Source organism: Ammospiza caudacuta, chromosome 11 (genome assembly GCF_027887145.1).
Source record: "Ammospiza caudacuta isolate bAmmCau1 chromosome 11, bAmmCau1.pri, whole genome shotgun sequence".
Lineage (NCBI taxonomy): Eukaryota > Metazoa > Chordata > Aves > Passeriformes > Passerellidae > Ammospiza > Ammospiza caudacuta.
Genome location: NC_080603.1, coordinates 26,124,251 through 26,151,861, shown reverse-complemented (window position 1 = coordinate 26,151,861; position 27,611 = coordinate 26,124,251). Strand labels below are relative to the sequence as shown.

The following is a 27,611-nucleotide window of genomic DNA, read 5'->3' as shown; positions in this document are numbered from 1 at the left end:
GGCTCCTGGGCTTGTTATTCAATGTGTCTTTAACCCTTTTGTCCCCAGCACCAGGGTGGCTTTCGGGGAGCAGTCAGTGCCCTAACATGTCCCCACGAGCTGGCAGCAGGTAGATCATGCTGTTAAAACAGATCAGGCGCAGCCCCTTGTTTTGGGGGTGATGTATCTTAAAATATATCATTATGAAGCTTACCTCGATATTTTGTTTCAAATTTGGATTTTTGTCTTCTAAATGCCTCCAGCGTTAAGTTTCTAAATGAGTCGAGCATCTGGGCAGCGGTGTAGGTGAATTCCTGGGCTGCAGCTCGGCGCTGAGATCACGGGGTTCTCTTGTTTGTGTTAGCAAAGGAGATAGAGCCCTTCAGTTTGATTGCTTGCAATGGAGGGGGAGCAGCCAGCAGGGACCGTGCCAGGCAAGAGCACCAAAAGCTCCACTGCAGCCCGCGGGAAGGGCAGGGAGCCCCTGGAGGAGTCCTCCGTGGCCATGGAAGTGGAGAACGAAGGCACCAGGGAGCCCGATGGCAGAGAGCCTCCCCAAGGTAGGTCTGGGCCGCCTGGCGTGCTGCTCACCGAGCCTCCTCAGCAGCAGCCTGGATTTCCAAACCCTTCCAGGAGGGATTTGCTCTTTTCCCTTCTACAAGCAGCACTGACACCCCTGGCAATCTAAAAGTGCTTTAAAACAGTCAGACTCGCTCGCAAAGAGTTAAAGGGTTTGGCCCAGCACAAGTGCAAAAACAATTTGTAGCCTTTCTCCTAATAAAGCCCATTTCAGAGCTCTGATCTGGAGCATTGGACTGAAGGTTGTGCTACAACAGCAGGGTTTTTCAAATTTATAGGCAGCCAATGGTATGGGATTTCTTGGAATGGAATAAATGTCAAGTTTATTTACTTAACTCTTAAAATGATTTGACTTTCTTTTTCATGAAGCAGTGTATTTTCTTGAGTTCCTTGAGTTGAGCTTTTGCAGAAAAAAATCTGCAAAACCAGCAGCTGTGTAACTTTTTAGGGAGCCAGATGTGCAGTTGTTCACGGCAGGTATTTGACAAATACATCGAAATTGGTGGCAGAATCTGCTGCTCGTGTGAAGGAGCAGCGCTGGTGCCTGGGGAAAAGCTGCTCTGCTGATATCCAGGGGGCCAGTTTGTTTTCGTAACAAACTTCCTGTCTGTGCAGAGCAGCCGTGCTGTCATTGCAGCTTTCAGAGCCTCTCGGAGATCCCCAAATCCTGCACAGAGACTCTGAAATGTGGCTTTGCTCTTATTCATTTAAAGGCTTTGCCTGCTGCACATTTGCAGATTTATTGTGATGCTTGGAGCTGCTGGAATTGCAGGGGGCCTGTTAAAGTGTGCTGGAATAAGAATTACATAATGAAAGAACAAACCCAGCGATGGGACATCTTAAGTAGCTCTTAAAAAACATTTTGTTTGTGGAAAGAAGAATTTTAATTCCACTCAGCTCATATTAATAACTACAGGCCAAAATGTAGCTTGATTCAGACAGAAATGATGTTTGCTTTTTTCGGTTCAACATTTTAAAAGTTGTCAAATCACTGAGAGCTTACAAGTGTTTTTTTGTTGTTGTGTTTTTTTTTTTTTTTTTATCTTTGTTTGGATGGGTTTTAGCAGGCTCAGATGAGGTGGTGGATAATCGAAGTTTAGAAGAGATTTTGAGTAGCATCCCTCCTCCCCCACCTCCAGCAATGACCAGTGAACCTGGTGCTCCTCGCCTCATGATCACTCACATTGTAAACCAGAACTTCAAATCCTATGCAGGGGAGAAAATTCTGGGACCTTTTCACAAGGTATCTTTCTTTTTCCTTAAGTAGTTTGGAACTGAAGGTAAGACTTCACTGGGTGGTATTATTCCTTCCTGCATTTTCTTCATCTAAGCTGACCTCAAAATAACTGAAAAAATATTTAAGGCTTAGAAATATTTTGATAGTAATATTCTAAATTAAGTAGAGAAAACAGTTCAGTGCAACTTTGCAACGCTGTGCACTTTTCATTTGTCAGCACAGCTGAGAAAAGCTCTCTTTTCTCGTGATTTCGTTTGCTGGAGAACTTTGAGGGCCGTGTTTGAAGCAAGAGAATATTTTTTTGTGCCCACAAGAGACTTACGTGGCCGAGCATGAAACTTTGCTTGTGAAGGCTGCAAAGTGCAGGGCTTTGGGTTCAGCAGAGCAGCTGGGAAAGCTGAGCTGAGCTCTGGGGCTTTTATTCACTTTTACCTTGGCAGCCGCAGCTCAGCTCGCAGCCGCTGCACGCACGGGCAGTGATTGTGCCCGAGGGGGTGAGTGAGGGCTGCTGGGCAGCGCCGCTTTCCCTCTGGAGATCCCTTTTCCCCTCTCTGTGCAGCGTTTCTCGTGTATCATCGGCCCAAACGGCAGCGGCAAATCCAACATCATCGACTCCCTGCTCTTTGTGTTCGGCTACCGAGCCCAAAAAATCCGCTCCAAAAAGCTCTCGGTGCTGATCCACAACTCTGATGAGCACCAGGACATCCCCAGCTGCTCTGTGCAGGTTCACTTCCAAAAGATCACTGACAAGGTAGGTGTGAGCCCGGCTTTGTACCCTCAAGGAGCTGAAAAACTTGGAATATTTGCTTATTTTCGTTGGAGCTGGGGAAAACTTCATAGCAAGATTAGTTTACCTTTGGGATATAAACCATCAGTGTTAATTAACTTTAAAAATCCTCTGTTGAGCAGTGCAGCTCTTAAAACCTTTGTAAGGACTCTTTAATTTGCTGCAGGACTAATATGTGGTGGATTTCTGTTTGAAAACAATTCAGCAATTTTTCATCATCATTTTTAGAAGAACTCGTTTTAATTTGTAATCTTGTTTACCTCAAGTAAATAAATTTATTTCTGCAATTACCTCTGTTGAGCAGTGCACTCTTAAAACCTTTGTAAGGACTCTTTAATTTGCTGCAGGACTAATATGTGGTGGATTTCTGTTTGAAAACAATTCAGCAATTTTTCATCATCATTTTTAGAAGAACTCGTTTTAATTTGTAATCTTGTTTACCTCAAGTAAATAAATTTATTTCTGCAATTAAAAGAATTCATGGAAATTTATAAGTCTTTATTTGTACATATTAGATATTCTTAAATATACAACACAAATATATGCATTAAGAATTAAAACCTATTTAAGAAACTTTTCAAACCAATTAGAAATTATTTTAGGTTATCTAAATTTAGAAAAAATATATAATGAATCTGAAACTTATTTACACTTTATGTACTGCAAACATGCCTGTGATTTTGTAACAGATTTTTCAGCAAAAATTCTGGACCCCACATTTTACCACTAAAATTTTTTGAAGCTGATATTTTGTTTGAACGAAATAGAAAGTGTTGGCAAATTAAAAAAATATTTCTTTTGCTTGCTGCTTTGTGTACTGATAAAAACTTAAGCTTTTTTTTTGTTGATTTATTGCAATTGTGGTACAAAAAATTTTTCTCCTAATTTTAATTTCTTTTTTGTGCACACATTGAAACTTTTTAATTTAGGCTCAACCAAAAAAGGGGGAAGTGTACATTGACATTCCAAAAATGGTGTAAATAAAGTGGAGCATTTACAGCCTTTTTTAGGAACTGTTTGAAAAGACACTTATGTTTTTTTTCTTTTTCTGTTTATAATAACCAGATTTAAAAATTCATCTATTTAAATTTTTAAATTTTTTTTTTTACTTTGTGTGGACATCCAGAAGCTGAATTTGATTCAAAACCAGAGAACAATTTGAGAGCTCTTGGGGGTTAATTTGGGTGAATTTGAACTTCTTGAAGCAGCTTTATTTTGCCTGCTGCTCTGGAGGTCAATGGAAGCTCTCTTTTGAAGCTCTGCTGTCACATTTGTCACATCTTTAATGCTGGGTTATTTTCTCTGGTGCAGTTTCTGTTCTGGAGGAGCTGGGAGTGCTCAGAGCTGTGCAGTCCCCAGGGCAGGGACACAGAGCCCTTGCAGCCTGGCCCTGCTCAGGGGAAAGGCACCACAGAAACTCAACTCTGGGCACTGTTTGTCCATTCTCAAAGGAGTTTTTTGTTGTTTTTCTCTCTTTTTTTAAGATGCAATTTTAAGACAGCTCCCACTTGTACAACCCAGAGTCCATGATAAAAACATCTCATGATGAAACTTATCCTGTTAATTGTGAAATAGGAGGTAAATTCCCATGGACAGTAATTGTTTCTCTGGCTTTGTGTTTCCTCAAAGCAGGAAGGAGATGATTATGAAGTCATTCCTGACAGCAAATTCTGTGTCTCTAGAACTGCCTATAGAGACAATTCCTCCACCTACTGCATCAATGGCAAGAAAAAGACATTCAGGGATGTTGGTGTGCTTCTCAGGAGCCATGGCATCGACCTGGACCACAACAGGTTCTTGATTTTACAGGTTGGTGTGTGAGTAACACCCATCTCCAAGTTCTATTTCCAGGTAAAACTAAAAAATGCAGGTTTGAAAAGCTGCCTCGAAGTGCTGTAGCAGCACATCATGGTTTGCATGCTCTGCTCAGGGTGCAAATGATGATGTGCTGCTGCAGGAATGGAAGGCTCAGAGCTCTGGGGTCCCTGTCCCTTTCCCAGGAGGGAATTCTGTGTTTGCCGCAGGACTCGTGCTCGCCCCGCCCTAGCAGCACGTAAATATTGGAGTGTCCACAAAGCCCAACCCCAATATTCCTGTGCTGCTTCAGTGGGGCAGAGCCTCAGCACCCACCTGGGGGAACTGGCTGCATCAGTGCTAATTGAAATCTGGGTTAATTGTTCATCTGCTGCTGTCACAGACACGGATTTACTGAGAACTGAGTGGGAAATGAATTGTGCAAAGTAACTGCAACAAACATCCCCTGAATTGTGTTTGTTTTTACACTTGTTTACCAGCTCCAGAAATAGTTTGAACCAGTGTTCATAACCAACTACAGTTCACAGCCCATACTGTAAAATTAATCACAATTTGTCAATATAATATCATTTATATTCATCTTTGACCTTCAGATTCTGAGGCTTGCTTGCATCTGTTTGCTGTTTTAAAGTCAGGCTGAAGGGAACTACTTGATTTTTTTTTTTCCTAGTTTTTAAATAATGAGAATTTTACTATGTGCCAGCCAATTAAAATGTAAATTAAGCTGCAAGTATTTAAATATTAATTATATTCAATAACTATTTCTGCCATTACCTGCAATTACTAATAAGTCCCAAATCTACTCTGGCCTAGAAATTTGTGATCAGTGGGAGCTTCCCAAGGTCTGAAATGTTTAATAGAGTTTATTTTAGGCTGGGTTCTGTCAAAGGAGCTTCCAGTTCCCCTCTAAAAAACCAAAATATTTAAAGAACTTGTAGCTGGGTGGCTGTGCTTGCTTCACTTCCTCCAGGCTTTCTGTGCAGTCCTTTTGCACAGCTGCCCCCACAAAGAGGATATCTCTGTTTGCAAGTCTCCATGCCAATTCATTATTTCCTCCAGCACTTCATTCCTGTATTTTCTGCTTCAGGATGGGGCAAGAAACACCTCCAAGAAAACAACTTGGAGTAAATACAGTAAATACATCTTTTTCTTTTAGTAGTTGTTTTACAATCTCATTTTGCCAGGGTTTCCAGAAGGGAGAAATGTGAAGTGCAGGATGAAGCAGGGTGGGAGTGCTGGGCCTGAGACCCCAAAGCTCAGCGAGAGAACCCTGGGAGCAGGGGAGGGAACATTTGGAAGAGAATATTGACAGCTTCATTTATTTTATATTTTTTCCCCAAAATGGAATTTGTTTTCTTCTCCCACAAATTATTTTAATGAGGGCAGCATCCCTTTTTTCATAGAAACTGGAATTTCAGGCTTTCCACCCTCCAAAGGGAAATAAGGGAAGTAGAGCAAATATTAACCATAAAGCAGAGCTTTCCCACCAGAATTTTCATATTTCATCACACCAGGCTTTGTCTCAGAGGCTGCACTGAGATTTTCTGCCTTTTTTAGCCTCCCTGACAGGGCAGGGCCTTTCTCTTTGCCTTTTTAAAGTGAAATCCACTGATCTGGCTGTCCAAAATTCACTATTTCCACTTGGGAAATGTGGCAATATTTTCCACAGAACGACAGCACAACTTCAACCCCCAAATCCTAAAATTTATGGTTAGAAGGAAATAAAACCATCTAAGGCTGTGGATTGTTACCACAAGGATTGCATTTCCCCCCCTAATATTTTTCAAATAATTTAAAGTTGAAGGGGTAAGTAACAGGTTTATTTGGCTTTTACTTTTAGTTTTGCTGCTAAAAAAAAAAGAGTTTAATTAAGCTAAATTTAACCAGGTATTTATCATTTAAAATAAGCTATAAATCTCTGATTTTTGACTATATCAATAGGGTGCAATTAAAATATTTCATTTGTACTCTGGATTTTGGGGGAAATATTAATGCAGGATTATCAGTGCTGCTTTGGGTGTGTGACAGAACATTTGCTGTCAGCACTACAGAAAATGTTGGAGCAGAACATGTCCTACATGTAGTACCAACACCTTCAGAGCTTTGATTTTATCTTGCTCACATAATTGCCATTACTCAATGGAAAATATTTGCTTTTTAGAAGGCTGCTTCAGGTTTTTTTTTGCTTCCTTTTCCCCCTTTCAGCCCCTATTTTGCAGTGTTTTTCTGCTGATTTTGGTGCTTTTTAGGGTAAAATTTGAAAGCTGAGTTTTGATAGAGGTGTTTCTGCTGATGTCAAACTGAAAATATTCAAATCAAACTGCTGCTGACTTCTGTGAATAAAATCAGAAAAAAGCCCCAAACACCTGTGGGAAAACAGAAAATGTGAGAGTAATTGAGTAGTTCTAGAAAAAATACAAATTCTGTGCTTGAAGTTCAGATTGAAATAAATCTGCTTTCAGAATTCTTCTGCTTCCAGTGGGTGCTGCCAGCACAGAACAGGAGGAGTTTGTCACTTCTGGGATCCTTGACTCCAACACTCCATAGTGCATGTTTTTAATAAATTCCCTGTGCTTTTAGTACTTCAGGAATAGATAATTATTATAATAATGATTATTTTAAATCATCACAAATATGTTGCATTTTTAATGAGCTCGCCACAGCCTGAAACTGCAGCAGGAAAAAATGCATCTTGTCACTTAAAAAAAAAGAGTTTGGGGGAAAACCTGGCACCTTGCTGCTGCTTTCCTGTCTGCCACACCTTGGAGAGGTGTAAAGAACAACAAATAAATAACTGAGCTTTGACTGAAAGCCTTGGAGGGCTGACAGACTCAGTGTTTGTGCTGCTCTCTGCAAGGCTCAAAGCTCTGAAAGCCCAAAGCTCTCAGCCTTTGCAGTGAGGAGGAACTGGGAGCCCTGAGGTGCAGGGGATATTTGGGGTCTGTGGCATGGGCAGGGTGACAAGCAGAGCCACAAAAAGGTGCAAGAGCCTCGTGGAGCTGCCCAGGTAACCCCAGCAGCCCCTGTGCACATCAGTATTGCAGGATTCATTCTGCATTCATAGCAACAAACTTCTCAATTCATTGGAATTGATTTCAGAATCTTACAAACAGATTAAAACTGCTTTAAGTCAATTTTGTCCTAATTACAGTGATTTTTAGTAGAATATATTTGATAAACTTACTTAAAATATTCTCCTGTCATCTTAGGTCTAAACAACTGCAGGGGTTTTATTTGGTGTATTTTCCAACTGGTTTTATTTGGTGTATTTTCCAACTGGTTTTATTTGGTGTATTTTCCAACTGGTTTTTTTTTGTATTTTGGAGCTCAGTTTTATCCTGTGGCAAGATGAGGCTGCCAGGAAGGAAATTCTGTCAGGTTTTTCACCTGCTCCTGTGGGGAAACAATGGGGGAGTCACTTCAGGGGAGTGGGGAGGAAATGAGGGAGAGATTTTCTTCTCCTTTGGGATAAAGCAGAAATGCCCAATTGGTGAGGTCTGTGCTCCTCATGGGACTGAGACTATAAATGGGATTATAAATGGGGTTATAAATGGGATTATAAAATATCTGTGCTGCCAGCATGGGAGGTGAAAAGAGGGTTGTTCCTGTAGGAAATTCTGCAGGAAAACATGGCAAAATGGGAGGATAAAATAAGTGATAATTGAATATTTTCTTCAAATCTCTGGAACCCCAAAAACAAATCCAACATTGCAGGTTGGGTTTGCCAATTCCTGATTTAAATTCCAAAGTGACTCTGGGTTTGCACTCACTTGGTGCTCTGGTATTAAACACAGCAATGTCCTTAAAACTTGTACACTTAATTCCAGAATGCAGAATTGAAGTTTTGTGCACACAACTGAATGTTGTGTAAAGGCTCAGCCTGAGATTTTCCTCATCTCTGGCCAGGGGTGACATTGCAGATTTTTATAAGTATTTTATTTTGTATTTGACTTTATGTCCCACTGAGTTTTCCTGGAAAGGAGTTTTGGTGCTTTTTTTATATTTACCATGTGGTAAAATTGAGGTGTAAAAAGGAGACAGGACTGCAAGCATTAAATAATAGCAACAATAACATGGAATTACAGAAAAAAAAATCTCCAAACAATCTGTTGTAACTTCCCAGAGCTGTGTTACAGCAGGAGGACAATGAGGTTATGGAATATTTGCTCTCTCCATACATATTCCAAAATCCATAGGTGCAGAATTGCAATTCATGGGCAAAGCTTTATGAGATTAAATAAGTAAATTAAAGATACAGAAATTTAGGATTTAGTTTTGCCATTCTTTATTGTACTCCTGCTTAAAAATGAGAGCTACCATTGTGGTCAAGTGGGGAAAAAAACCCCAAAGCCAAGTGTGAGCACAAAAAAGAAAAAATTAAAAATTGAAATCTGGGAGAGAGGGTGAAATCAGAGGAAGCTGCAGACAGAGAAAGGGAGATGCTTCTCTCATTTTACTGCCTAAAGGCTTTTTGAAGAGAAAAATGCACTTTTGGTGCTTTGATAGCAAGAAATTGATGGCACAAAGCAGCCAGGAAGTACGAATGCAGTGAGAAAAGACAATTCCACAAGATGCAGGCTGCTTTGCTCTGAATGTTCCTCCCTTGGCTGTGCTGCAGTTCGGGCTGTGCCAGCCAGGTGGAACTGGAGCTGCAGGAGCTCTGCTGGGGCTGCCTCTGCTCCGTGTGCAGGAATGGGTAAAGAACAAAGGACATGCAGCAATTGGCCTTGTTCTCTTTGAAATCCCTGCAAATTCAGCTTTATAACAAACATTGCAGATATTTTAATGGGATTTTCCCTTTGGACAAATCCTCTCTCACTCTGGCTTTGCTCCTTGTGATGCTGAGGAGTTTTCAGCCCCTGGAGAAGCTCTTGCAAAATCTCTTGATCTCCATTTGCCTCGGTGTTGGAGAGAAGTGAAACATTGCTGTGCTCTGGAAAATAGAGCCAATAGAGCTTGACTTTTACTGAGAGAGGTTTGCCCTGTGCTGGGACACTTCTGTCTCAATTCCATGGTAAAAAGTTCAGAAAATGATTGAAATGGGGGTGTAATTTGAATTAAGATGAGTTTTTACATTTGAAACAACTAGCAGATTTTAGCTCTGGCTGCTCTAATCCTCCACAAAAGTGCAAATCAAGGTGGTTTTTACACTGCTTATATTCAGTTTTAATTACCTGTGCATTTATAGCACTATTTAATCCCAAATGTCCCTTAATCTTGTGATGCTTGATAAATTCAATTATGTGCTAATCACTGCATTCAGAGATTAATTCCATTTCATTTATGTCATACCATAAAATTGCAAAATGATTTGTGATACTCAATTTAGAAAGCAAATATTACATATTGATATGTTATAATAAGGTATTATTATTGTTAAATATTAATTTCCAGGACAATTGGAATTCTGCTGGAACAGGTGTTAAGGTTGAATCACAGTAAAGTTTGTTGAGACTCAAAGATTTTGGTCTCAATAAGAAAACTTCCTTTTATGGGGGTTCAAAAAGCTTTAAAAGCTCTGCTATTATAAAAATACGCTGCTGCAACAGTGAAATTACTGAAATATTGTTCTGAATTTCAAAAAATTGTCTTAAAAATACTAAATATTCCTAAAAATACCAAGTATCATAAGTCACAAGGTCCACACATTACATTTTCTGGTGGTTTAATGGGATTTTGAAACAAATTTAGGGATTTTGACCTGTCCCAAACCAGGGAAGGTTTCCCGATCCACAGTGTTGCATTTTCCAGGAAATGCATTCTCTAAAGCCATTTCTTCTGAGCACAACTGGGATTTTCACTTCAGTCAGATGTCACTTTTATCCATCTCTGATTAGTGGTGGAGAGTTCCCTTAAAAAAACCCAAAACAACAGAATCTAAAGCAGCCCAAGGGCACCATAAAATCCCCCACAAACCCACCCAGACTGCCCTGAGCTCGCCTGGGCACGGGGCATTCCCAGCCTCTGAACTCCAGGCTGTGCCAGGGCTCTCAGCTGTTCCAGCTGAGCTTCAACCAGCAGAGGTGGAACTCCAGAATGCTGGAAAGGTGTTGTGTTGTTACCTCCTGGTGTTACAGTCACTGTGTGGGACACTGACACAGCTCTGGGGATGCTGCAGTGACAGTGTGGGCACAACCCAGGCTGTGCCAGGGCTCTCAGCTGTTCCAGCTGAGCTTAAACCAGCAGAGGTGGAACTCCAGACTCCTGGAAAGGTGTTGTGTTGTTACCTCCTGGTGTTACAGTCACTGTGTGGGACACTGACAGAGCTCTGGGGATGCTGCAGTGACACTGTGGGCACAACCCAGGCTGTCCCAGGTGCCGCCTTCCCAATTATCCCAAATACTCAGGGCTGAGGAGAGCAAGCAATAATCAAGGAAAACAAACATTTCCTAAGGTCCTCCAGAAACAGCTCAGCCTGCCTGGGGCAGGGCTGGATGGGATCTGGGCAGGAATCCCTGCCTGGAGGGTGGGGAGGGGCTGGGATGGGATCCCTGGCAGTGGCCAGTGTTCCTTAGGGCCCCTTCCAACCCAAAAAGTGGGGTTTGCTCTTCATGAAGAGTTCTCACCTTGCTGTCAGTAATTTTTCAATGCCAGAGCCTTTTTGCCATCCCTGTCTCTACCACAGCAGAATTTTAGGGTGGATGTGGTGGCTGGATCCCAAAAGTGCCTCATTCCTGGTCAGCACTGTCCCAGTGCCCCTCAGTCCCAGTCACAGCTCTGGGCTGGGATCAGCACTTTGTGCCACAGCTTTGGGGAACAGGAGCCAGTCCCACAGGGAATGTTCTGGAACACAGCACAGCACATGGGACTTACCTCTGGAGGATCTTGTTTCTATTCCACAATTGCAGGAAAAGCCTCATGAGTAGATCAAACTTTCCATTTATCAGGCACTTAGCAAACCTCGTTAAAATCTCCGTGTGTGCCAGAAAGCTCAGGTTAGAGCTGAGCTGAGAGGATCAGCTCTGTTCCTGCTTTTAGAGAAAACAGTGGCTGTGGGCAAATTCAGAGTTTTAAACCAGTGCTGGAAGGTGCTGCTAGTGCTGCCAGTCCTGAAACTTCTTTTAAACTTTTCCTCTTTTCTTAGGTACAATAGAAAATTAAATCATTAAATTGAGAAAGTATCTTAAACATCACAGCTGTGAATTATTTAGCTGTGCAAAGAAACACAGGTTCCAAATTGCAGGAATTTATTCCTCATGCTTTTCACCAGAGCAGCCATTTCCAGCTGAGCAGGGCTCTCCCCTTCTTTTCCAGCCTGGTTTGTCCTGGTCTGCCCCAGGGCTCAGCTGCTGGCTTGGAGGTGTTTCCCCAGATGAGGTGGTGCTGTAGGATTCCCAGTGGGAATTCGGTGGGAGCTGAGCTGCTGCTGGGATGGGGGTGCCTGGGGCAGAGCTGGGGCTGGCCACGTGCAAACACGTGGGTGTGAAGGCTCCGCAGGCTGCAGAGCTGGAATTGGGTTTGTGACTCCGTTCAGAGCTCTGGCACTGAGCGTAGAACCTTCCCAAAGGGTGTGGGGGGTATGGAAACGTGGAATCCTGGCATAGCTTGGGCAGGAAGAGACCTTAAATCCCATCAGTGCCACCCCTGCCACGGCAGGGACACCTTTCACTGTCCCAGGTGCTCCCAGCCCTGTCCAGCCTGGCCTTGGGCACTGCCAGGGATTCAGGGGCAGCCACAGCTGTGCCAGGGCTGCCCACCCTGCCAGGAACAATTCCCAATTCCCCATCTCCCACCCATCCCTGCCCTCTGGCAGTGGGAGCCGCTCCCTGTGTGTCCCTCCATCCCTTGGAAACAGTCTCTCCATCCTCCCTGGCTGGATTTCCCCAGGAATTTCCTCCCCCGTGTGCACCTTTGGTTCCCGTTGGCACTGCCCATGGCTGGGTGTTGCCATCCATTTTGACTGTCTGAGCAGAGCCTGCGTTTCCTTTCTGTGTTACTGCTCCTGTCCCGAGTCCCCGAGCCACAGGGTGCAGCTGAGGGCAGGAGCTGAGCAGTGGCAGGGGTTCTGCTGGGCCTGGGCACAGCTGGGCTGCCAGCCCTGCCCGGGGAGCTCCGAGCTCCTTCCCTCCTGCTCCACCAATGTCGGCCTGCCCCGCCTTGCTTTCACTTTCACATCCTCGGGCAGCCCAACATTGACAGAGTGAGGAGCTTTGGGGCTTTAAATTCACTGTTCAAACACGGGATCCTGTAATGAGCACTGGTAATTAATTAGGGAACACATCAATTGAGTTTTAGCAGTTGTAACATCTGTTTGCTCTGTTAATCATTGGCAAGGAGAGCAGGTACAACCTTTTTACTCTCCTTCATCAATTCAAGGAAACCTTTAATTTCTTTTCTGGAAAAATATTTTTCTTTTTTTTTCTAGAAAACTTTTTGTTTCTTAAATCTGGGCTGAACTAAACAGATTTTTAAAATATATTAATAGTATAAATATTAAATAATACTTAATACTCTTATTATTTAATTAAGGATTTATAAATATACTTGGTTATTGAGAAATAAGTATATTTCTAAATATACTTATTTCTCAATAAGAAAGTAATTCAAGAACTCGAATTAGTGAGCTACAGAGAAACCCCACAACTGCACAATCATCTTTCTTAGAGATGGTCAATTCTGTTTAGCCAAATAATAGAAATTTGATTCATTCCTTGTCCATAATTGCCATTTTTCCTGTTTAATCCAAGGTGGGTTTGTGATTTCCAGCACAGAACACGAGGGCTGAGAACCCAGTGCAGAAACCTCAGTCCTGACCAGCACTGAGTTCAGTCTTTCCTGTGATTGTTTCCTCGTGGATTGAACACAGGAAATGCTGCGATGCCAGAAGGAGAAGGATTTCTGACAATCCCAGAATCACTGGGGTGGTGGCACAGATTCCTCCCCAGGAGCTGACAGCCACTTCTGGGGACAGAACCCACACTTTGGTGGCAAGGGAGCAAATTGGGGTTTTATACAATCCAGCAGCAGTTATTCACAAATTGAGTGGTTTGCTTTTTGAGATGTGCAAGAAATAAAAGTAAGAGTTGGGTTTTCAGTAACACAAACTGGCCTTGTCACTGGGTCTGTTTAATCCTTCCTAAATCTTATTTCTGAGAATTGAAATTATTTTTAATGCCATCTAAATTACTTGAAATTAACATGATACGTAAAGGAAAATTACACAAAGAAACACTCATACCGAAAGAATCCTTTTCTTTCTCCACCAAGGAAGCCTCAATTAAATTAATTCCAATTCCAGTTCATCCATCAGCCGGGATTTTATGGACTTTCTGTTTCTAAAGGGACCTTCAGGGACTTCAATCCTGATTAAACTCTTGCCAAGGGCCTGCTTTATTCTCCTTTTTTTAGGTTGGGGAAACACATTTTGAATCTTTAGAGAATGAAGCAACGGTCAGACCTGAAAGGTGGCTCCACTTCACCTTGGACAGAAAATTTCTCTTTATTCTGATCTTTGTTTTCCCAAATAAATGTGAAGGTTGGACTTGATCTTGGAGACCTTTTCCAATGTTAATGATTCTGTGATATTCCAGTTTGAATAACTTTAATTGCTGCCTTGTTTTATTCTTTGTTTATAACATCTCATACTCATTCCATAGATTTTTTTTTCAGAATATTTTCCCCACCTCAGAAAAAAACAAAACCAAAACCTAAGAAAAGCCCCACCTAACTTTTGTTTTCCAAGGGGGAGGTGGAGCAGATTGCCATGATGAAGCCCAAGGGGCAGACGGAGCACGACGAGGGGATGCTGGAGTACCTGGAGGATCTGATCGGCTCGGCGCGGCTCAAGGAGCCCATTCACACCCTGTGCCGCCGGGTGGAGCTGCTCAACGAGCACCGCGGGGAGAAGGTGAGAGGGGCTGGCCAGGGTGGGACCGGCCCTGGGAGCAACCACTGAGTGTGGAACCGAGCCTGGGAGCGGCTGCTGGGCTGGGACCGGCCCTGGGAGCAACCACTGAGTGTGGAACCGAGCCTGGGAGGGGCTGCTGGGCTGGGATCGACCCTGGGAGCAACCACTGAGTGTGGAACCGAGCCTGGGAGCGGCTGCTGGGCTGGGACCGGCCCTGGGAGCAACCACTGAGTGTGGAACCGAGCCTGGGAGGGGCTGCTGGGCTGGGACTGGCCCTGGGAGCAACCACTGAGTGTGGAACCGAGCCTGGGAGGGGCTGCTGGGCTGGGATCGACCCTGGGAGCAACCACTGAGTGTGGAACCGAGCCTGGGAGCGGCTGCTGGGCTGGGACCGGCCCTGGGAGCAACCACTGAGGGAGCCTGGCACCCACTGATGAGTGTGCCCTCGTCACTCACAACTCCTAAAGGTGCCTGTGTTCAGGTGGGGTTGGGCTTTTTCTCCAGCAGCACTGACACAACCAGAGCACACAGCCTCAAGCTGCACCAAGGGAAATAGAGGTTGGATATCAGGAAAAAGTTTTTACAGGAAGGTGATAAAGTTCTGGAGTGTTCTGCCCAGGGAGGTGGTGGAGTCCCCATCCCTGGGTGTGTTTAACAAAGCCTGGATGTGGCACTGGGTGCCAGGGTTTAGGTGAGCTGTTGGGGCTGGGTTGGACTCAATGATCTTGAAAGTCTCTTCCAGCCCAGTGATTCTGTGAACTCCTGGGGCATCTCAAACAAATCCCAGCATTTCCACACACAGCCCTGTGGGGAATTCAGAATACACAGAGTTACTGCTGATGCCTCAGGTTTTAGATTTTCTATGTTTCAGACTCTGTGCAGCTTTAGTGTGCAGTTCTGAGCTTCATGTTAGAAGTGTTACTTCATATTACTGCTCACAGAGCAGGACACAAAACAGTTCCTGCTCCAGCTGGGCACCAAGGACAAATGACCCAAATCTCAGCCCAGGAGCACAAACCCCGTGGGCTGGAGAGAGAAAAACAAGCAGGGACTGCCTGGGCTAAAACTGCAATGGGACAATGAACTGCAAGGTGCAAATGGAGCAGAGCTGATCCCAGGGACAGACCCCGGCAGCGCTCGTGCATTTTGGGGCCGTTTTGGTTCATCTTGGGTGCAGCCCTGGCTGGGCTCTGGTGCTGCCCAAGGTGGATCCATGGAGGAGATCCTTTGGGTAAATCCCTGCTTTATTCTGGGACTCTGCCCAGCCTCTGCTCCAGGGCAGCCTGCACAAGGCATCACTGCTGCCCCTAAAAATCCTGCTTTTGTAGCATTTTATTGGTGTATTGAGTGCTAAAAGGAAAAAAAAGCTCTGAGTAAAATCAGTTTGTTCTCCTTAATGTGTCTTTAGAAAATCCTGTAGCAGACTTGTTTTAAAAATAAACATCACCTGTAGTTGTTGGAATTAAATTAAAAATGGCCAGTCAGAAGGCTGAGATAAAGGAAATCACCATAAAATTGCCTTGCAGAGGTAATTCCTGATACCATTTCTGCAGAGGATTCATGTCCTACAGAGGGTTTGGAATTTTCTCCTCATGCTTTCCCCTTGTAGTGCTGGCCCTGCCTCAGCTCTGCCCCTCTGTTTTTTTCCAGTTAAATCGAGTTAAACTGGTGGAGAAAGAAAAAGATGCCTTGGAAGAGGACAAGAACAAAGCCATTGAGTTCCTTTGCTTGGAAAACCAAATATTTAAGGAAAAGAATCAGATGTGTCAATATTACATGTAAGTAATTCTCAGGGTTTGGGCTGGCTTTAATGTGATGGGGCTGCTGTTAAACTTTGCTTCAGTATCTCTAATTAGAAATATTTTCCATTTCTAACTCCAAATTACTGTTAATTTTTGATATTTTACATAATTCTGTTGTTACACTTAGAGTTGGAACTAGAGATTCAATGTGAAGATGGAGAAAAGTAAGAATTTATTGTTTTATTTTCCTAGCCATGACCTAAAGAAACGAATAAATGACCTGGAAATGCAGAAGGAGAAAATTAATGAAGAAACGAAAAGTATTAATGAGAAAAGTAGTAAACTTGCAGAGGAAACAAAAACCAAGAATAAAGCTTTGAAAGAACTTGAAAAGTGAGTACTTTAGGGATGTGTAGTACTGTGTTTTACATGTTTCCCACCAAAAAATTAAATTATCTGATGACCAGAGTCGCTTCTGGTACATCTAAATACAAAGAAGCATTTAAATTAATGTGCAAAAATAAATTAAATGCACAAAAACAAATTAAATGCACAAAAATGAAAGCAAATTCACATAGGTTTGATTTGTTTCTGGGTAAGGTTCACAATTACAATAAGGAAATCTCTGATCTTTTTAATAGATTTAAAATATTTCTTTATATTGACTGTATAAAAAAAGAATTAGTAGATGCTTTTTAGATTTACAACCCTAATGCTTAGGGACACAAATTTGGGAATTTTTCCCTGGTTTCCTCATGAATCATTGATGCATAAATTGTGTTAAAATTGCTTTGCTTGGGTGCTGATCCCCAATCCAGCTGCAAAATATGGACCTGCTCATCCTCAGGGAATACTGGGGAAAGATGGGAATTATCAATTCTGTCAAGAAAAAAAATGAAAATTTCTGAAAATATATTTAATATTGCTTGGGTAGTTGATCTTTTTCTGTTGGAACATCGTTTTTCCAGGGAAAATACTGGGAATATTGGATATTGTTAATTACAAAACCTGAGTAATATTAGCTTAAATTCTCCATGTTGACTTATTAAAGCAACCTTAATAAGCCTTATTTTTATACTATATTAAATAACTATATTTCTTTTTTTTTTCTCCAGGAAATGCAATAAAATTACAAAGTTCATAGAGGAAAACAAAGAAAAATTCACTCAGTTGGATTTGCAGGATGTGAAAGTGAGGGAGAAACTCAAACATGCCAAGAGCAAGGCTAAAAAACTGGAGAAGCAGCTTCAAAAGGACAAGGAAAAGGTAAAGGGTTAGATCAGCTGGATTGGCTTGGAAAAGTGCAGTAAATTGTGGAGACAATGGGAAGGGCACAAAGAAGGTGGAAAATGGAGTTGGAATTGTTTTAATTAGATATTAAGTTGTTGTAATTAGAAATTTGAAGCCATTAAATCAGCCCGAGGTGTTGTTTGCTGATCGCTCAGTGCAGCGATCACTCCATGAGTGGAGTTCATGCATGGAGCTGTGTCACCCCCCTGGTCCCTGGGAGCTCTTGGGCTGCCTTTGGCTGCAGGAGGGGTTCAGGAATTGCTGCCCAGGGCAGAGGAGGCTCAAGGTCCCTTCCTGTGCAGGTGGAGGAGCTGAAGAACGTCCCCTCCACCAGTGCCAAGGCCATCGAGGACGCCACGGCCAAGAGGGAGCTGCTGGCAAAGGCCAAGGACAAGGAGGAGGCCAAGCTCAGGCAGGTCCTGGCCAGCCTGCAGGAGGAGACCAAGGAGATCCAGAAGGAAAAAGAGGTTTGGACAGGCAGGAATCACCCACCTGCTGTAACTTCCCTCTGCTGAAGGAAACCAGCACCAGGCACTTGTGAAATGCCATTTATGGACAATTCCACTGTTCTCAGGGTAGTTCAGAGGAGCCTCAGTGGGAAAGTATCTTACTAAACCCTTGGCTGCTTTTTAGGTGCTCAGACATCATCAAGTAGCTCATTCCATGGTTTAATGTAAATAATGCACTGATTTTCTGCCGCCAAATCATTTAAGGCAATGGTGTTGCTTAAATAAATCAAGATATTCTGGAACGATCTGTTCCCAGCCTTTCCCACACTGACTGTGAATTAATGAACAACCACTTTAACATTTGGTTATTGCTGGTGGTGTTCAGTGCCTGGAGGCTGGAAATTTATCCTGTAAATTTGCAGGGTTATTTTCTGTCCTTGAAAAGGTGGATTCTCCGTGGATTTGAGCTGTCCTTTAGGTCAGTGTGTAGGGCTCCTCCCACCTTTGAGAAAACCATCCAAAGCTTGTATGGAAATGCTCTGTGATAACTCCCTGATGTTCTTCATAATTAGGAAAAGCCTTGTTAAATTCCCAGCCTTTCATGTTGATTAATGCAGAAATGCTGCTTCCCCCAGAGAGCAGAGGTGTTTCCTGCTGCCAGGGCTGGAAAAGCCCATGCCATGCCCTGTTCCCCGTGCCCAGCTGAGCTGTGCCTGTTCCTGCAGGGCAAGGAGAAGGAGCTGATGGAGTTCAGCAAGGAGGTGACCGAGAGCCGCTCCAACAGGGACATAGCGCAGTCGGAGCTGGAGCTCTACCTGAGCAAGTACAACTCTGCCCTGGCCCGCCTCAGGCAGGCCCAGGAGGCCCTGGGCAGCACCTCCAGCACCCTGAAGGAAAGGAAAGCTGCCATCAAAGACATCGCTGGCAAACTACCCCAGGCTGAGCAGCAGCTCAAGGAGGTGAGACTTGACTTTCCCATCTCATTCTGAGTCACACACAGACCAAAGGCTCCCTCTTCTCTTTGGCAGTGATCAGAGTGAAAATAAACCATGACCCAAAAGCTGTTTTCTAATACTCACTTTGCTGGTGGAGCAAATTCTGGATTTCAGACTTACTTTGTTAAACCAATGTTGACTTAACTTAAATCTCACATATCCCTGCAAGGGAACAGATTTAATTTGACTCTGAGAGGTGGCTGCATTCCTGAGCCTTCTTCAGGTGCTGAGGCCCTGGCACAGGTGCCCAGAGCAGCTGTGGCTGCCCCTGGATCCCTGGCAGTGCCCAAGGCCAGGCTGGATGAGCTTGCAGCAGCCTGGGACAGTGGGAGGTGTCCCTGCCATGGCTGGGGTGGCACTGGAGGAACTTTAATGTCCCTCCCAACCCAAACCATTCTTTGAATTTCACTTCCTGCTCCTCAATCATTCCCCAAAGAACAAAGCCATGAATTGAAGGCTCCCTGAACTCAGTAGATTTTGGGAGGCTGAGGCAATGTCTTTGACCCCCAGAAAGAGAATGCTCTGGAGAAGCTGGGAAGGGAAGAATCCAGGGCCAAGGATCTCATGCGAAACCTGCGCCGAAAAGTCGAGGAAGCCAAAAGTTCTTTAGCACAGAGCCGCAGCCGAGGAAAAGTGCTCGAGGCTCTGCTCCAGCAGAAGAAATGTGGGAATATTCCTGGCCTCTATGGAAGGCTGGTAAGTGATAGAAGGCTGTTACAATTCAGAGGAGCTGAGTGGTGTTCCTGTCATGAAGTGTGGATTGCCTCACTGCCCTGGCATCAGGAGTTTGGGGAGGGATGCCTCACTTCCCTGGCATCAGGAGTTTGGGGAGGGATGCCTCACTTCCCTGGCATTAGAGTTTGGAGAGGGATGCCCCATTTCCCTGGCATCAGGAGTTTGGGGAGGGATGCCTCACTTCCCTGGCATTAGAGTTTGGAGAGGGATGCCCCATTTCCCTGGCATTAGCAGTTTGGAAAGCAGAGCTGTAAATCCTGTGGACTTGCTGTAAAATCAAATATTTTTCAGTTCTCTCCAAGCAATGTTGGTTTAAAATACTGAAAATTCAGAACTGAGCTTTTCATTCCTGGTGCATGTCAGTGTAATTGTAAAAGTGCTGGTTTTGTATTCTGCACTTTTTTGTCCAAGGAGAATTATCTCTGCTTCAGAAAAATCAGTTTATTCAGATTGTAAGAAATGCATTCATGGATTTAGTGGGACACAAGTCAAAGACAGCTCAGGTGCCAGCTATGAGTGTTTGCCCCTCGTCCCTCCATCCTCAGGGAGATCTGGGAGCCATCGATGACAAGTATGATGTGGCCATTTCCTCCTCGTGTGGAGCCTTGGACCACATTGTTGTGGACACCATTGACACTGCCCAGGCCTGTGTGAACTTCCTGAAGGCTGGAGGGATTGGAGTTGCCACCTTTATAGCCCTGGACAAGGTGAGAAAACAAATCATTTTACTGTTAATTGCAGTCTAATTACGTTTCTTTTAAAGCCTTAACATGCCATAGGATAACAGGATGACCTCAAGATTATATCTCAAAGATTGATTCCTTGATTTTCTCTGTGGGTGTAGATGGCTGTGTGGGAAAATAAAATTCAGAAGATCCCAACCCCTGAGAACGTGCCACGGCTCTTTGACCTGGTGAAGGTGGAGGACCCCAAGGTTCGCCTGGCGTTCTACTTCGCTCTCAGGGACACTCTGGTGGCCAAGAACCTGGAAGAAGCCACCAGAATAGCATTCCAGAAGGAGAAAAGGTGGAGGGTGGTAACCCTGCAAGGACAGATCATCGAGGTGTCAGGTACTGCAGCCCAGCTGGAGCTCCCTTGGAAGCACTTTGTGGGTGTTATCACAGCCCAAGGAGCTCTCTGAGCTCTTCTCATCCCTTTTTCTGTAGGAACCATGACTGGTGGGGGAGGAAAGGTCATGAAGGGCAGAATGGGCTCCTCAGTCGTGATGGATATCTCAGAAGAAGAGGTGAGTACAGCATGGAAATGCAATTCCAGCAGAATTCCTTCCTTTGGGCAGTTCTGACACACGTGCATTTCAAAGCAGGAGCAGTCTGGGATGGAAGATAATTTTTAATGTTTGCAAAGCCAAAATTCCAAATGTTAGCAGAGGTTAGAATGCTTTGAAGTGCATCGGGGATAAAAGGGCTGTCACTGTCAGGGGCTGCCCAGGGAGGTTTGGAGTCCCCATCCCTGGAGGTGGCTCTCAGTGCTCTGGGCTGGGGACAGGGTGGTGACCAGGCTCAGGCTGCACTCCGTGGTCCTGGAGGGCTTTTCCAGCCCCAGGGATTCTGGGATTATTCTGTGTTTGTTCACAGCCCAGCCCATTACTGAATTCAGTCTCACAGTGCTCCCATTGATAGCTTGGACAGCATTTTGGCAGAGCAGGATGCAGTTTGCTTTTCCTTCTGAATTCCATTTAGGTTTTAATCTGGAGCTGCTCCTGTTGTTTCTCACTGATGTTCCCAGCACTCAGACTCCCCAAGCTGAAGTTTTTACTCCACTTTCTCCTGTGTTTTAAGAGCACAGGGACGAGCCCTGGCTTGGTTTTGTCATGGTGCCATCAGTAAATACTCCTCTCATGGTGTGCAGATCATCAAGATGGAATCCCAGCTGCAGAGGGATTCCCAAAGAGCCGTGCAGTGCGAGGAGGAGAAATCCCAGCTGGAGGAGGCCATCAGGAAACTGCAGCAGGAGATCCGGGAGATGAGGAACACCTCGGAGAAATACACAGCGAGCATCCGGGTGAGAACCCCGAGCATTCCCAGCCTCTGCCCCACACAGCCCTGGCTGCCCTCAGGGAGCTGCCAGGGACAAGATTCCAGCCCATTTTGTGTTCTCTGCAGGGATTTTCTGAGCAAGAAGTTGATCTCAAAAATCAAATCAAGGAACTCGAAGCCAACGTCGCTGCTGCTGCTCCAGACAAAACCAAACAGAAGGAGCTGGAAAAAGTCCTTGATGGTTATAAAAAAGGTACATTTTGTGGAGAGGGGATTTGAGATACAAGATGTAGTAATCTCTTTTAGCAATAGAGGAAGGAATGGGTTTGGGTTTGTGCTTCAGTTCCCTGTCTTCGTTTGGGACCTCGTTTTTCTAAGGTGTTTCTGGAGATCAGAAAGTAAAACCTCTTTTCTTTGTAATTGCTCAAGTTCATGTTTAAGTCAAGCTAAAGTAAACATGAATTTCAGCATTTTGTTTCTTTGCTTAGATTTTTGTGGTTGTATCACATATTCATAGGGAAAGTTAGTTTAATTAGGGGTAAGAATTGTTAATGAGGAGGCACTGATATAAAAGGCAAGTGAAGGTTTTTGCTTTCTAACCAGGCTCTGCCATGAGTCTTTAAAATAAATCCCTGACTGTGTGTGGGAACACATCCCTTTTGTGCAGTGATGCTGTTCAGGAGGGGCAGGAACCACACATTCACACCAGCTCCTGGGAAATGCTGGTGGCCAGTCCTTGAAATTTACCTTTTGAGCATCTTCTCATTAATTAACTGCAAAGAATGAGCTTGGAGTAAGCTCTAATGCACACCTCCTGTATTGAAGTACTCTGTGTACATTAAATAATCTTGATTAAGAACTGACTCCCCTCTCCTCACACAGTTTATGAGCGCGTGGCTGAGAAGGCCGGGAAGATGGAGGAAGAGGTGAAACGGCTGCACCAGCTCATCATGGACACCAACAACCAGAAACTGAAGGCTCAGCAGGACAAAATTGATAAGATTGACAAGGAGATGGATGAATGTTCCTCAGCCATCACCAAGGCCCAGGTGGCAGCCAAGACTGCAGACAGGTACAGCACGGGCAGCCTCAGGCTGGAGCTCTGCTATGTTGGGCTCAGGGAGGGAAAGGGGAGTCAAATTTTGTAGTTTCTAATAGTTTAAAAGTCATATTTAATCAGCATTTCTGTAGTATTTGCCTGAATGATTTCTTTAATATTGCCTAAACTGCAATATTCAGGATAAAGTCCAAAATAGCACTGGATTGGATGTGCTGGAGCAGTTCAAATCTGAAGGGACTGATTTTATTAGGAGCTCTGTCAGGAAATAAAATGGGATCTATTTTTTATGGGAGCTCACCACTCCACAGAGATTCCAAACTCTGAAAGAAGAAACGAAGCCATTTAGTGAGGTCTGGCTGCTGAGGAAGACAGCTTTGTTTTCCTTGGATCCCTCTGGAGTGGGGGAGTTGGTGCCTAAGCCAGCACCTCCTCCTTGTTGCCAGTGAGATTGTGCTCCTGGGGTATTTTCTGTGAGGTGCACAAAGCTCCCTGTCCCTGGGCAGGAACCTGAAGAAGTGCGAGGAGGCTCTGCAGCGCACGGAGAAGGAGATGGAGGAGAATGAGAAGGAGATGATAAAACTGACAGAAGAGATGACAACGCTGGAGGACAAAGCCAGCGAGGTGATGAACGAGTGCAAGCAGGCTGAGGTGAGTGCTGGGACCCCTCTGGGCTCCAGGGAAATCAGGGAGGGGAGTTAAATCCTCCTGTGTCCCACTGACAGCCCATTCTGCAGAGCAGCCAGGCCACGGCAATGGGGTATTGTCATTTTTTATACTCACCTGGAAATTATCCTGACCCAGTTTAGGAGAAAACTTACACCAGGTTTCCCCAAAGAAATTGCTGGGTTTCTGAAGCATAAAATTTTTCTTACATATAAAAACTTTCTTAAACATAAAACTTTCCCAGTTATGTGGAATTTTAGTTTCCCATCTAGATTTCTGTGAGAAAGGGAAAACCAGGATGGCTGAAATGCTTTCAAATAAATCCAAGATTTTATGTCTTTCTCTAATTAGCTAAAAATTAGTGTAGGACCTGTTTGATCCAGATCTGGAATGAAAATACCAATTGCAGCATTTTCTCAGTCATTCCAGAATTCAAGGATCAGTTATAAATCCAAGAATATTTATTTGTTTCCATCCATAGCCATAAGTAAATTAAGTGAAAACAGACTTACCACCCAAAAAAGGGGCAACATTTTAGTAGGTAATTGATTAATGCCCTTTTGGGGGCATTTTGCCTTTTTTCAGGAATCTTTGCCAGCAGTGCAGGAGGAGCAGAAGAATTTACTCCAGGAGATGAAAACTATTCGAGATGCTGAACATGCCCTTCAAAGTGAAGCTCTGAGCATCAAGCTGAAAATTGAACAGATTGACAGCCACATTTCCACCCACCAGGGAAAGGTTAAATACTGGCAGAAAGAGGTAAGAAATGCTTTTGTTCCAAAACCTTAAATCAGGGAATTGTGGAATGGTTTGGGTTGGGAGGCACCTCAAAGCTCATCCAGATGAGAATGTCCCTCAGGGACACCTTCCACTGTCCCAGGTAGCTCCAAGTCCTGGCCTTGGGCACTTCAGTGATCCAGGGGCAGCCACAGCCGCTCTGTGGATCTCACAGGATGAACCCTTAGAAAACAGAGGACTTGGCAGAAAATTCCTCTTCGGATCCCAGCTTATTGCTGTATAGGCAGGATCAGGATAATAGCATAAAGGGAATTTATTCTCTTTTTCACTCCCTATTTTAAAGGGACTTGCGGGAAGAATCTTGAAACGTTTGGAGATTAGAAATTTCCCTGTAGTAACCCAGAACAAACTGGTGTTAGAAGCAGCTCCGGGTGTGTGTTAAAGCTGCCCCCGCTGTGCTTGCAGATCTCCAAGCTGTCCCTGCACGCCATCGAGGGCCAGGCCCCCGAGCAGCTGCGGGTGCTGAGCGAGGAGGAGCTGGAGGCGCTGCAGGAGCCCGACGTGCTCAGCAAGAGAATCGCGCTGCTGGAGGCGCAGCGGCACCAGCTCCGCCCCAACCTGGGCGCCATCGCCGAGTACAGGAGGAAGGTACGGCCCGGGGGGAGGGACAGCCCCCCTGGGGACACAGCCCAGCCTGGGGACACGGCCCAGCCTGGGGACACAGCCCAGCCTGGGGACACGGCCCAGCCTGGGGACACGGCCCAGCCTGGGGACACGGCCCAGCCTGGGGACACAGCCCAGCCCCAGGGACACAGCCCAGCCTGGGGCCACAGCCCAGCCCCAGGGACACAGCCCAGCCTGGGGCCACAGCCCAGCCCCAGGGACACAGCCCAGCCCCAGGGACACAGCCCAGCCCCAGGGACACAGCCCAGCCTGGGGACACGGCCCAGCCCCGGGGGAACGACCCTGATCCCCTCCTTCCTTTGGGAAGACAGGAATTTGCTGTTCCTGCTGTTAGCAGCTCTCCTTAGCCAAGGTGGAAGTTGTTTCTAGGAGCTTCGTGTGCCTTTTGTTTCCCACACCATCAGTGTCAGGTGACAATTTCCTGGGTGATGTAGAAGTCTTTTCCAACCTAAGCAATTCCATTATTCTCCTGGGAATGTTTATTTAACAGAATCAAGTCTTCCCAGCCAACACAGACACACAGTACTGGATTTTTCCCTCCTCACATCAGTAATAGTGAACCATTCAGTAGATGAAGTATTTTTTATTTTGACACAAGTTTGGTTTTTTGTTTCCCCTCAGCAGCAGAGATGGGAAAAGAGAGAATTTGGGGGTTTTGTTTCAGGGCTGTTGGCCAAGCTGGGGAGAAGGAATTTTCAAATGGTAGGAAACGTGTTTGGGTTTAAACTGCAGCTGCTCTGAGTGCCCTTGGGTTTGGATGTTTCCCCTGCAGGAAGAGCTGTACCTGAAGCACGTGGAGGAGCTGGACAACATCACCAGCGAGAGGGACAAATTCAGAGAGGCCTTTGAACAGCTGAGGAAACAGAGGCTGAACGAATTCATGGCAGGCTTTAATGTCATCACCAACAAGCTGAAGGAGAACTACCAGATGCTCACGCTGGGAGGGGATGCTGAGCTGGAGCTTGTGGACAGTCTGGATCCCTTCTCAGAGGGAATCATGTTCAGGTTTTTAAAATACTTTATATTCTGTTAATTTTTAATCATCATAGTCCTTTTTTCACCCTGTTTTTAAAGTAAATGGATCATCGGTGAACCAGGAAAGGCTCAATGTGGGCAAATAGTGACAGAAACCACAAGTTTTTAGCCCTCAGATTAATTTATTTCTCCTGGAGAAATCAGGAGCTAAAGCAGTTGGAAAGCTTTGAAATCCTTTCCCAGCACTTCTTAATTCCCAGGTCACTTCACTCTGCCCAGGGAATGATGGCAGGAGTGTTCCCAGGATAAATCCCTGAGCTGGGAAAGGCAGTGAGGCACAGAACATCCCCTGTCCCCCAGCTGGGCTCAGGCAGGACCAGCACCGCTGACAGCCCCACCCTTGCTCTGTTGCAGCGTGAGGCCTCCCAAGAAGAGCTGGAAGAAAATCTTCAACCTGTCAGGAGGGGAGAAGACGCTGAGCTCGCTGGCGCTGGTGTTCGCCCTGCACCACTACAAACCCACCCCCCTGTACTTCATGGACGAGATCGACGCCGCCCTCGACTTCAAGAACGTCTCCATCGTGGCCTTTTACATCTATGTGAGTTCATGGCTCAGCCCTCCTCCTCAGAGGGACGCAGTGGCCACATAATTCCTGGCAGGTTTGAGGTCTGGGCCGTGCAGTTTTACTGCTCCCCCTGGATCACACAGAGTTCCCCCAAATCCATCAGCTGCTGGCAGAGTGCACAACTTCAGCTGGCACTGATGTCTCCGTGGATCCAAGCTTGTGATTTCCCAAGGTTCCTGGGATTTACACTTCCATGTCATTCCCATCAGTGTCTTTCATCTAGTAGTAATTAATTTTTTTCATGCCTTTAAAACTTCTGCCCTCAGCAGAAGTTTTATTTAATCAAAGCAACCCCTTACATGGCTCCAGTTCAGGTAATTAAACATTGAATGTTCAGAGTTATTATTAAGTGACAGATCAGGGGCAGCTACTTCAGATTAGGGAAGCCCTTGGAGGTTCCCTGCCTGCAGCTGCAGTTTAAACGTGGCTCTGTGTGCCACGCCAGGACAGAGGGGATGTTGGGAGTGCTGGGCACTAACACAAATCCCTTCTGTTTCAGGAACAAACCAAAAACGCCCAGTTCATCATCATCAGCCTGCGCAACAACATGTTTGAGATTGCAGACAGGTTAATTGGCATTTATAAAACCCAGAACACCACCAAGAGTGTGGCCACCAACCCCAAAATCCTGGCTGTGAAAGGACTGGAGGAACTCGGTCTCCCTGCGTGCAGTGTAGCTGAGAAATGAGGAGGAAGCAACTTCCAGCCCATGGCTGCTGTTTGTTTTTATCTGATCTCATTTTGTATCATAGACTTGGTTTTGTTCTGTAAATTTTAAATAAATTTTGTAAAAATTTTATCTTGTTTATATAAACCCAGCATCGATAAATTCCAGATTTTGAATGTCATGTAAAAATGGAGAAAGGGAGATGTAAATTGATGAAAAGAGAATGCATCAGGTTGGGCAGGGGCAGCACCAAAAACACAGACAGCAGGAATGGAATTTAAGGAATCAGTGTCATTTGCTGCAAAATAATGCAAAAGTGCCAAGAATTATGGGAGAAGCTCAGCAATACACCTGATGTTTGGCAGAGAATTCCAGCAGGGGAAGCTCAGCAGGGCAGAACTTGGGCAGAGAATTCCAGGAGGACGTTAAGGACTGAATTCCCCAGTTCTGGATCAAGGCAAAGCTCACCTCTCCTCACCTGAAGTGGATCAGGACTTTGGTTCACAGGAAATCCATACAGTACAGAAAAAGAAGGATACAGAAACAGAACAAGTGTAGAGCTTTAACAACCCAGTGTTTAAGTAGAAATTGAAAATAATAAAATCATGCTGGATTGCTGTGTGAGGTTTTCAGTCTAATCCAGGTAGTCAGGAAGGGTTTTCCTGCACAGCTCCAGGGGCAGGCCAGAGGCGTGGCACAGCTCCTGCACTCTGGCCTGATGAATGCACAGCAGGAATTCCAGAGGTG

General features: G+C 44.9%; 1 protein-coding gene across 3 annotated transcripts; it reads left to right on the top strand.

Annotated features, from left to right (window-relative positions):
- Window positions 1-346: 346 nt before the first annotated feature.
- SMC4 (structural maintenance of chromosomes 4) lies at window positions 347-27,221 on the top strand. Of its 3 annotated transcripts, none has more exons than XM_058812065.1 (23): window positions 347-539; window positions 1,623-1,801; window positions 2,355-2,546; window positions 4,215-4,391; window positions 14,080-14,244; window positions 15,895-16,022; window positions 16,239-16,379; window positions 17,102-17,252; window positions 17,579-17,743; window positions 18,451-18,684; window positions 19,231-19,416; window positions 20,001-20,162; window positions 20,300-20,525; window positions 20,622-20,701; window positions 21,325-21,477; window positions 21,579-21,705; window positions 22,335-22,524; window positions 23,016-23,160; window positions 23,761-23,934; window positions 24,379-24,561; window positions 25,370-25,602; window positions 25,987-26,170; window positions 26,697-27,221. In XM_058812065.1, the coding sequence occupies exons 1-23, from the start codon at window positions 380-382 to the stop codon at window positions 26,883-26,885; spliced, it is 3,924 nt and encodes a 1,307-aa protein (XP_058668048.1). In that variant the 5' UTR covers window positions 347-379; the 3' UTR covers window positions 26,886-27,221. The 3 variants fall into 3 exon arrangements, with proteins under 3 accessions (XP_058668048.1, XP_058668047.1, XP_058668049.1); XM_058812064.1 differs by having other exon boundaries at window positions 4,212-4,391; XM_058812066.1 differs by having other exon boundaries at window positions 400-539; window positions 1,626-1,801; window positions 4,212-4,391.
- The last annotated feature ends 390 nt before the right edge of the window (window positions 27,222-27,611 follow it).

Bases quoted from the DNA above. Each gene is read 5' to 3' on its own strand.
- SMC4 (XM_058812064.1), top strand. From the start codon at position 380: ATGGAGGGGGAGCAGCCAGCAGGGACCGTGCCAGGCAAGAGCACCAAA. The intron at 2,547-4,211 runs GTAGGTGTGAGC...GTTTCCTCAAAG, and splicing joins TCCAAAAGATCACTGACAAG to CAGGAAGGAGATGATTATGA. The intron at 24,562-25,369 runs GTACGGCCCGGG...TTTCCCCTGCAG, and splicing joins TCGCCGAGTACAGGAGGAAG to GAAGAGCTGTACCTGAAGCA.